This window comes from Atta cephalotes, assembly GCF_000143395.1.
Source record: "Atta cephalotes unplaced genomic scaffold scaffold00063, whole genome shotgun sequence".
Taxonomy (NCBI): Eukaryota; Metazoa; Arthropoda; class Insecta; order Hymenoptera; family Formicidae; genus Atta; species Atta cephalotes.
This window is the reverse complement of record NW_012130127.1, coordinates 393,584-404,841: the sequence shown is the minus strand read 5'-3', so window position 1 is coordinate 404,841 and position 11,258 is coordinate 393,584. Positions and strand designations below refer to the sequence as shown.

General features: G+C 29.7%; 2 protein-coding genes across 2 annotated transcripts in view; both read left to right on the top strand.

Annotated features, from left to right (window-relative positions):
• The window catches only part of LOC105623711 (pyrroline-5-carboxylate reductase 1, mitochondrial), a 2,639-nt gene extending 2,394 nt beyond the window's left edge, over nt 1-245 (top strand). Inside the window, exon 6 of the mRNA XM_012205094.1 lies at nt 176-245. Within this exon, the coding sequence (XP_012060484.1) occupies nt 176-245 (70 nt within the window). The remainder of the gene's footprint in view (nt 1-175) is intronic.
• Nucleotides 246-4,243: 3,998 nt separating this feature from the next.
• Nucleotides 4,244-11,258, top strand: part of LOC105623709 (ADP-ribosylation factor-like protein 13B) — a 7,589-nt gene continuing 574 nt past the window's right edge. Inside the window, 7 exon segments of the mRNA XM_012205092.1 lie at nt 4,244-4,329; nt 4,389-4,459; nt 4,738-4,871; nt 7,304-7,419; nt 7,576-7,752; nt 7,856-8,027; nt 8,133-8,163. Of these exon segments, the coding sequence (XP_012060482.1) occupies nt 4,244-4,329; nt 4,389-4,459; nt 4,738-4,871; nt 7,304-7,419; nt 7,576-7,752; nt 7,856-8,027; nt 8,133-8,163 (787 nt within the window).

The window sequence follows — 11,258 nt, the reverse complement described above, 5'->3', positions numbered from 1 at the left end:
TTACAGTTTAATCGCAAAGCTAAAGTAGAAGCTAAGTTTTAAATAGAAAATTACTCTATCGTTAAAAATTGTTCTCAACAATTAATGAGAGAACCATGATTGATATGATTGTTACGATCATGTAATGATTTAATTTCTAAATAATCATGAGGTTTATCTTAATAATTGAATACAGGGGATCTATGATGAATGCTGTCGAGGCTGCTGTGAATAAAACAAATGAACTAACTTCTCGGTTAAAATAATTCCCTTTGAATTAATATTTTGACGTATGTATATTAAATAAGCTATTGATGATATTATTTATTCAAGTTACAATTTATATTCACTTAATACTTAAAGACTATATTCATATAATGTATACAGATACATGTATAAGACTAGTAGAGCGACTTATGGCCCTGATATATTTGAGATTACTAGTCAATGGATGGCGCAGTTGTCGGACTGGCATTCGTGAGCATGTCTGTTGAACGTGATTGGCTGATGAGCCGAACCTTTATGTGCGAGAATAGTACATACATATAAACTGTATATATTATGTATGACATCCGTCATACGACGCCCGACATTCATCGTAACAATAGTATTGTTCATTTTGTCTCTCGGGAGCTGCTCGGGGTCGCTCCAAATAAACCCAGTGTACTTGTAATATAGGATTCACACTACGTACGACATCCATCATATGACATTTGACATTGATTGTTACGACGAATGTCGCAGTTCCCGAGAAACAAAACCAACAATACTTAGAATTGATTGCAACTTACCTACGAAATATTAGGTCTGTTCGCGTTGCATGAAATCCTAAAATATTTTGCACTTAAAATGAAATACGTATACTTTTGACTTTGAAAAGAGAGAAAGCGAAGATGCCAGTACAAGTGCAAAAAGTGCAAGTAACGCGAATAAACCTATTATCTCCGGATTTTTTCACTTAAACTGTAACTGATAACTTTTCACATGGCAAGATATCAATCGACATTGTAACTTTTAAGGTAAAAACACGAACATCATGCAAACATGTGGCTGATGTGGCCCTATCGCGGCTATTACACATTATGTGACTATTAACCGTTTTATTTCTACATCACGCTATGTAATACATAGGTTTTGGAATTTTATGTATAGTCTATAGGTGAGTCAGCCATCTAGTATTAGATATATTTATGGCGTTTTTTCGTTATGCAACTAGAAGCGACCATGGCTAGAGTCCTATATATGAGAGAAGCTACATTCATCATAAGCGCAACTGCTGTCCCGACTCGCTGTCACGTTTTAAGCACTTCTAAGCATTGCTTACATTGTTCGCTTTGGCCATGTAAGCATTCAGAAATGCGTTCATGACGTCATCTGTGACGTCATACTGATGCTTACAAATACTTCATTGAAATAGGGCAGCAAAAAAGCGTGAGCGCAAATAAGTACTTATTATTAGCCAAAATAAATATGAGCATATTCGATTCTAACTTTAGTAGATTAGATACATGCACGTTTTTTCATGATTAGAGAAATGCTTAATGAATATGTTGGATTGTGTGCATATTTTAACACTCTCTATTTGAATAAATTTTTATTTGTTATAAGCAAATGTCTCATTGATATTATTTTAAACAGATATTTATTAAAATTTCATTTTTATTATATTAAAATTAAACTTGTATTTTTAATATACAAGAAACGAATTACAATCAATCAATTATAATCAATGATAATCATCAATTATGTGTCCAAACTTAACGCTTAATAACCAAAAAGTGAACGACTTCACTTATTTAATGTGAACACTGACAAATCAAATTGAAACCAAAAAACAAGATTCATAAGCATAAGCGTTTACAGCATGTGAGCGTGCAAATCGAACGCAGTTTAGGATACTTTACGTAGGTCTGTAAGAAATTATAAATGTAGTGGCGCGTGCGCGTATCTTAGCGACCAATCGAAACGTAATCTGCCTTTCTCACCTATTGATGAAATTAAAGCAGGAAATATTTATTCTAGCCTCATTTACATGTTCTCATGTCTATGCCATCGATGTGATAGATTTTCTAATTTAAATAGTCATTAACTTCAACGATTATTATCTCGGTCTAGGGAGCAGAGCATCATTATTTTTGCCACATTTGTTCATTTCATACAAAAACGCATCGAATGAGCTTAATTTCATTAAAATCAGTGAAAAGATAGAATTCTTAAATATTACCATCGATGAGATACGATTAAAGACCTTCGGTCCTGAACAAATTTTCGTGACTATCAATAGGGCTCGGGGATAATCAGAATAATAAAAAACGATAACCGACAATTAATAAAAATTTATGATTATTAAATATTTCGATAATACATTATTAAATTTGTGATCTTTTATTATATAAATGCTGCATAAATAAATATGCATACTTTTAGTATTACAATATATCCTATATATTACCGAAAAATTACAATTTTTTTCTCTGCAGTTATTGTCTTGATAATCAAAGATGATAACATTAAAATCACAGTTTTAAATAAAACTCGAGTATTATTAAATTTTTAACCATGTACATGTCTACAAAACTAATAAATCATGAAATTAGTACCTATTAGTTCCTTACTCTTAATCATAAATCTTAATCTTAAATTTCAGTAAGCACACGAACTTCCATAAACATCGACTTTATTAGGTCTAATCTACAATTAACCGGAAGACATTGGGTGCGTTTGAGGAGATATTATATTCGCGCTATTTAGCACTGCAAACTGTTTGCGGAGCTGTAGATAGCGCTAACAAACACGACTTATAATGATTATAACGTCACTAATGGGAGCGTGTTACGTCACAACTGCGCGCTATCAACATTATTTCTTCCGAGACAGTGTATTAATAGCGTTAACGTTTACAGATCCGTAAACCTAGCATAGCATTGGTATTTAATACTCGTCAAAGTTAGATTAATGTTTAAGGGGATTCTATTCTCGTGTGTCACCAAACTTTTTTCTCTTAGAATTTCGTAGAATAAACGTATGTACGTAATGTGTGAATTTCAAATTTTATCATGATGAATGCAATCTCAATTTTAATCTCTGCTGATGGCTTGCGCTAGGCTGGAGTGAACGTAATTTTTGCTTGTGTATCATCTTTAACTTTTCAAAGTTTCTGCGAAGTACAACTTGTGTATTTAATTTTATTATAAATGTGAAAGTCAGAGGTATCTTGTTGTAGCAATTTTTAATTCCCATATACGGAAAAAGTTAGTATTGCGATATAGCGCGGCAGGATATTCCGCTGCAGATGCTTAAAATCCTTATTAGATGTAGATATGTTTCTTTTTCTGAAATCGACAGTGAATGCTCAAGAGTTCTTCCTTTTATCTGATTAATTTATTTAGTGTAACTATTAATTTTTTGATTTAGTTTCTACATTGTTCACTTCGGCCTAGCGGCAAGCTATCATAGAGATTGCAATTGAGATTGCATTCTGTTATTCACTGCAAGAAAATAAAATTTACGTTACAAAACCTTAAAAACCTTTAATTATAGAGAAAAGTTTGGTTGGTGATTGGTGATGAAAATAGAATCTCCTACATTAACTTAACCTCGACGAATATATTTCTCTGGTTAAACGCTTAACGCTTAAACTCTATCAACGCTATGCTAGGATCGTTCATGGAGCTTGCTAACATTATTGACTCCAAGAACAGCATAACGTTTGCGTCCATAGCGCGAATAGTGTCTCCCCGAATGCACCCTCGTGCGCATATTCTTGATTTTTTGTATCGACTACCGAGCATTTAGATTGGTCAGATTTCATCTTTTACGACTAAGACTCTATGCATAATAAAAAGAATAAGGAATTAGAAATAAAGAATGAACGCTTTCAATATATAAGAAATCGTGTATTTCAATTTCTAATGAGTTAAAATCGTTTATTTTTAATTCCTAATTCCTTATTTCACGCATGCGCACTCCATTTTGACAACACTAACAAAAATGCCGAGAGAGAGAGTTGCGCTACTGTACTGTGACCCTGACGTGTTCGTGTAGGAAAATCTCAAAAGGTTGGAAACCCTGCGTATCACCTAACCTAATCCGTTCTGTCACAGATCAGTGTAAATAAAGACCTATGAAATATTTAGTTTGCATCAATTTGATACGCGATATTAACTGATTTAATGATGTAAAAAGATTCATGGAACGCACAACGCCGATTATGCGGAATTATTCGCGATGAATGATGACGCGATTAAGATGAATTGTGAGAAGCATGGGATCACAAATCTCTTTTCCTGCGATGAACAACTGCTTCAGAAGCGTGCTAAGGAGGCTGCGAAGAAATCGCGCCTCGGAAAAGTACGTATTGTAGAGAGGAAAGGAATGTCTTTGTATTTATATTTCTTTTTATTTTTCAGGACCATTGTTCTGCTTATTATGGGATTGGATAATTCTGGAAAGTCTACGATACTAAATCATATTAGTGGCGGTAAATTTTTTAAAAATTAAAAATATTGTAAAGCCAAACAAAAAGGAAGCTTGTCACATCAATTTTTTTCTGCATAAGACCATACATTCAAAACTGTCAAGTATGCAATATGTGTAATCTGCTTGTACAAGTTTATTGGAATATCTGTGTATCAAAACTAGATACACAGTTATTGCAGATCAGCATGTTTCAATAAACTTAAACAAGTGTACTTGACAACTTGACAAGTTACTTAAACGTGTATGATTGGTCTAATACTTTTAATACTTTTACTGTAGATCCAGATCAGAATGTATTGCCCACAATGGGATTCCGAATGGTATCCTTAAAGCATAAATCATATTCTGTAAAAATATATGATCTCGGAGGTAGCTCCCAAATTAGAGCATTGTGGCCTAAATATTACAATGATGTAAGTGACTTGTATAGGTTTTTCAAATAAATAACAATACTACAGTTATAAATAAACATTTATGATAAAAATATTAGACAATAAGTTGTTACAGAGATTGGACCAAATAACATGAATACTTAAGAAATACACTTTTTAATTATTATTAATAATACAAAGTTGGCCACTCTCTCTCTCTCTTTCTCTTTCTCTTTTTCATTTGTCTTTCATATAAATTCTATTTTTATTAGAATAGAGAGGCAGTGCTTGAATAATTATTAATAAAAATTTTATTAAAGTCAATGTCGATGAACAATGAACATGATTAATGTTTCTATTTCAAAACTTCTTTCTTTTCTTTTAATAAAATATCTTTGCTCGTATATATTCATATTCATAAATTCGAGAATGTTTTCGATTTTCTTGCATTTCACAAAAATTTAAGGTATCTCGGTGCAAAAAAAAGAAGAGAATTTTTTTAAATGTATTTTTAAGAAGAAGAATAATTTCAATCTAGCATTAGAATTTCTTCTATAATATTTTGTTTTTAATTACATAAAATGGAAAATTTTTATTTTTTCAATATTTTTATCATTTTTTGAAGATTTTTTATTTGGATGGAATATCTTTGGACAAAATTTAATATTTTAAAGTAGATTTTCTAGCTTTATAAAATACTTTTCAAAAAAGTTGCTATGATTTTTTGAAAAAATATCTTATTATATGTAAAAATTCACTTTTTCTAAAAAATCTTTTAATTCCGAAACTAAAAGCTTTACAAAAAGTAAACATAAGAGAGGCAAAATGTTTTTTATAATGTGCTTGATTTGTATAAATTTTCAAAATTTTGAATTGAGTTTTCAATCATCAATAATTTTTGTTAAAAAAATACATTTTACTGACTTTTTATAGTTTGTTTTATAGTTTGTTTTATATGTCAGTAGAACTCTCGGTATCAGTGCAAAAATACTGTTTTAAAGATGCGTTTAAAAAAGTTTAAAAAAGTTGATTTTCATGAATTTGTAATGATTATTTTTTGCAAAGTTATTTTTATTAAATTGCACAACATTGAGGATTCAAATTCGATGACTCAATTAGTCAGATCATCCTGTGCAACACTTCCCACTTCTCATAAAGCTTTAAATAATTTTTATATAAATTTTAAGCAGGAAATTGAAAGTTACTTTTTAAAAGTAACAAGTTACAGTTATTCATTGCCGTGTAGAAAAAGTAACAAATTATCATTATTAGTTATTAATTTTTAAAAATAACTCATTATAGTTATCGTTATTTGAGAAAGTAACTTTTCGTTACTTTTCCATTACTTTTTTAAAATCAACGATCATCAATCACAGCGGACGGATGTCTAGTCTCAAGCATAAGTAACTTGTGTTACCGTTACAAAAAAGTGTAACTATGTTATGGTTACCAAAAAAATGTAACAGTTATCAGTTATCAAAAAAGTAACTTGTAATTGTAACTTCGTTACAAGTAACGAATTACTTCTATTCCCTAGTTTTAAGTATGTATAAGGTTGACTTTTTGACAACAATTTAGAAACAGTGATTTTTCATACAAGAATTTCGATATCATACAATAATTTATTTCTCTATGGATGCGATCCGTTTCACGCATGATGCGCATGATGTTTCATTTTATCTTTAATATTGAATAAACAAGGATAAAATGTTAAATATCATGCGTGAAATGCACCTTATAAAGCATTCATTTGGTTTCATCTATTCTAATGCATATATTATTATTTTTCTTTATTATTGCGTTCCTATTTTATAATATTATTGCGTGTATTCGAATATCTGAAGATCAATCCAGAATCTGAATCATGTAATACCTTCTTAAAAAGGAAAAAAATATACACCAAGTGCATAAAAAAGATATCGAATATTACATTCTTCTTAATCAAAAACGGATACAAAATAAATGCAATTAGCCAAATATTTCATCATTCAAGACGCATAGACTAAAATGACCAACTGGATTATAGTGAAGAAAAAACTTGGCGTGTCGCATTAAAACGTCGGATCGCATTAAAACGTAATATTCTAGATCAATATGTTTTCATAGTACGGAAATTATTTACAATACGAATTAATAAAAAGGTTATTACATACAATATCTCTGCATATATACATAATATATAAAAATAATAATTCAATAAACAAGAGATGTTAATTATTGTTTACTAATCTTGTAATTCGTTTTTTATAATGTTTCTGTATTTAAATATATTATCAATATTATATTGGGTCGTCCGGAAAGTTGGCGATTATTCAAGCATTGTATAATTCTGTTTCAACAAGGATAGAATCTGTATTAAAAATCAATCTCTTATAAAACAAATAGTGTATTTAAGCAGGTGTTTAAATTATTTTATCTATTCGCTACATATCTATACTAAGGCAAACAGAAGCTTTGTTTTAATTGTCTTTTAGATACATGGTCTTATATACGTGGTGGACGCTAGTGATATTTCCCGTCTTGCAGAGAATAAAGTCGTATTTAATGAATTAATCACACACGAGCATATTTCGACGAAACCAATATTGTTGTAAGAGATCTGAAGTTATGTCTCTGCACACATTTTTGCTTGCGCACATACGAAAAGGAAATTAAACCATTTGTGTGCATATAATGATCAAGGATATTAATAAATCGTAATATCATTGATGCAAATTTCATCCAGATTTTCGTAATGTATGCATAGACTCGCCAACAAACAAGACCTGAATGGAGCTATCGATGAGTTGGATGTGGTTGAAAACCTTGATGTAGAGTGTGCGGCCAATGCTATGAGATGTCCAACAAGAGTGGAAACATGTTCATGCTTTTACAGTAAAGAGCAATCCAAGAGTAGTACTATGGGTATAAAGGATGGATATAAGTAAGCTTAGAATTATATTTAATTACGCTTAAGAAAATTTAGATTCATAATAAGAGTTTAATGGCATAAACTTTCATATTGATCAGAATTCATTTTCTGGCAGATGGTTGTTGGATATCATAGTGAAGAATTACGCTGTTCTGAACAGTAGAGTCAAACAGTCGCAAAACTGTCAATATAAAATTCAACGGACACAATCTATCGCGTCAAATACATCGAAAATATCTATACACTCTAATCCATTTAAACCCATTAAAGATCTCTTGGCAGCAAAGGTACACAATATTAATTACATAGCCTCTATGTTCATTATCTTAAAAATGTAATGACAAATCTTTCAATCTTATGATTTGTCATTAATATTTTTTTTTTAATTCCAGGATGAAGTTTTAATAAGTGAATCATGCAATGGTACGTACCTGTGTTAATTATATGATAATTACAAATATATACATAACATTTAAAATTAACATATGGGTTAGAGAGCCAAGCTGGATGTTCAACATACTTCATGTTTAACAGTGTTTATTATAAGCAGATATATGGATTCGCTTTTGTTAATTATTGGACCTTGTAATGCAAGATTCAGAGACTTTCACATTAGAATTATTATCTTTCCAACTTCTTTTTTACATGAGAAATATTGATGACATTCTATTTTATGGTCCTAAAGATAAATTGGATACCATTCTAAATACTTTTTAAATTCTTTACATTACAATTTATCATGAAAATTGAGAAGTACAATAGTATTTTTGAATGTTTTTTTATTCATCTGATTAGAAAGGAAGGAGAAATTATTTTCGATCATAAACCATCTTTCTTTAGTAGATATTTGAATTTTTATTCTATCTTATTTACAAGAAGGATATCATTTTTTGACATGGTGGATAAAATAATTAAATTAATTCACCCAAAATTTTATCAAAATTTTATAAATATAATAAATGTATTATTAAATAATATCCGATCAGTTTCATATATCCTATAATTAGACAAAAGCTAACAAATTTTTTACGTAAGAAAATTTTTCTAATATCACTAATAAGGATGGCAATTAGTAATTCTCAGAAAGCAGATAGCATTTCTCTTCTCTGATTGGTTCTGCCATTTATAGTTTAACTTCCGCAAATGTCAAGTGTGCATGTACGTACATACACACAATACTAGTGCGCAATACAATATTAGTGTGTGTAGCACACACGTTCCATCACACTTCTCTATCTCACAATGAACGGCGGCTTCCGGCTGAATCCGCTTCCCTTTCCCTTGATTCTCTCTGTAATTTTATCAGAGAGATCTTTTTTTACTATTCCTTACATCAATTTTGTATCTGAAAGATTTATTCCGATCTCTACAAAATTTAATCCTCAAATTGCTTTCACAATTTGTCATACGTTAAAAAAAATTATAACGACGAATCTTTGTTAAAACTTATTAGCTAGAGTGTCTCACTTTGCAACATCAATTGCTTGGATTGTGAGATATCATATAAAAAGACAGCTTAAAATTAAAATTCCAGTACATAAGTCTGACATTAATAAAAAAGTGGATCCTCGTTCGATTATTTCTAACCATTTGAAAATCACGAATTTTACTGGGATCATGTATAAATTCTAGATGAGAATATCTAACGAGCTATCTTTCATTGAGAGAAATATTTCCAAAATCCATATAAAAAAATAACAAAAAAAGTTTGAACAATAAGAATTTTATTTTAGATCGTACATATGAAAACACAATTAATACCAGAAATTAAATGTTTATAACGGTCGAAGCTGGATCTTTAATGCTCAAATAATTCAATGTGAATTATATATTTACATATATATTATACATATGTGTACATGTACATGCATATACAGGGTGTTTGATAATTCTGCCGACAACGCTCGTAGGTAGAGTGAACTAAACTGAGTCGAAAAATCGTCATCATCATTTTGCAATAATTAACAAGATATTATTAAAAATTGCTGAATATATTGGTCTTTAATAATTTTTTTCTCACATACTATCAACTTTACAGGAAAACTACAAGAGACAACAATTATTTATTTTATTCTCATAGAACTCTAAAAATTTTTTTAAAATTTTTTATCAACTTTTTAGTACTGCATTTTCTCATTTTTATCAACATGAAAAAATACGGTATTAAAAAATTCTGAAAAAATTCTTAGAACTTTATGTGAAGAAAATAAACAATTTTATCTCTCGCTGTTTTTCTGTAAAGTTGATAGTATTTGAATAAAAAATTATTGAAAACCAATATTCAGATTTTTAGTAAATTAAGAGTATACTGAAAGCCGCCTGTATCATCGATAAACTAGCGTTTTTGCTATCGTAGTAATTTCACAGAATAAAAATTCCTTTTTCACGATTAAAATGTACGTATTAATGTACTGTATACTTGTCGCCAGTGTAGTTGTGTTCAAAACTGGAAAAAAAATTATAGATTTCTTTCTCCATTTTACTTTCACGTTGATCACTATACTGAGATGAAAATGGATAAAGAAATATATAATTTTATAATCTATAATTTTTTATTTTTTCCAGCTTTAAATACAAAATATACCAGCGACATTAGTATTTTAATCGTAGAAAAGGAATTATTCTGTGAAACTACTACGAAGAAATTCGACAGGAAAATGTCAGAAAAATGTCAAAACACGCTAGTTGTATCGGTAATGTATATGCAGCTCCAGCATCCCCTTTAACAAATTAGTTTTATTTATTAAAAAAAATATATGTGTATATTGTTCTTTCTTTTTTCTCTTCTTGTTAAAAAAAAAAAGCTGTAAGGTCTACATTGTGCTCACATTTTTAATTGACTCATAAATGGTTATCTTCGTTTAGTTTTATTATTCAAAAAGAAACCTTCCATCCATCGTTGCTTTGGAGGCTAATTATTTATTTGAGGCAACCCATAATGTAAAATCTGGACGCACTGTTATACATATCAAAATTTAAAGAAGCAGTGAGGCCGTATTATTGAACAATGAGCAATTTGGCCGTCATTTTAGTTGCGTAATCGAGATCATTTCATTTTTTGAAAAATGTGGATTGCGTAATATGAAGTTTTTATATTTTTTATATCTTTTACTAAATTTTAAAATGCGTTTGTGTTAATTAATGGTTTAAATAATATTTTAAGTTTTTATTATAATACTGCATTAAGGATAACCTATTATATAAAGAGTAAAATATACGTTTATATATATGAAATATTAAATTATTTATGTTAACATAAACATCAAGCTTGATTCTCTAGCCTTCATTTCGTTAATTTTGAATTTTTATTCTTAAGAGCCTTACACACACACACACACACACACACACACACACACACACACACACACACACACACACACACACACACACACACACACACACACACACACACACACACACACACACACACACACTAACTAATAATAATATACTATATATATATATATAGTAGTATAAAGAGTAGAAGTAACTATATTAAGTTAACGTAACGTAACGAA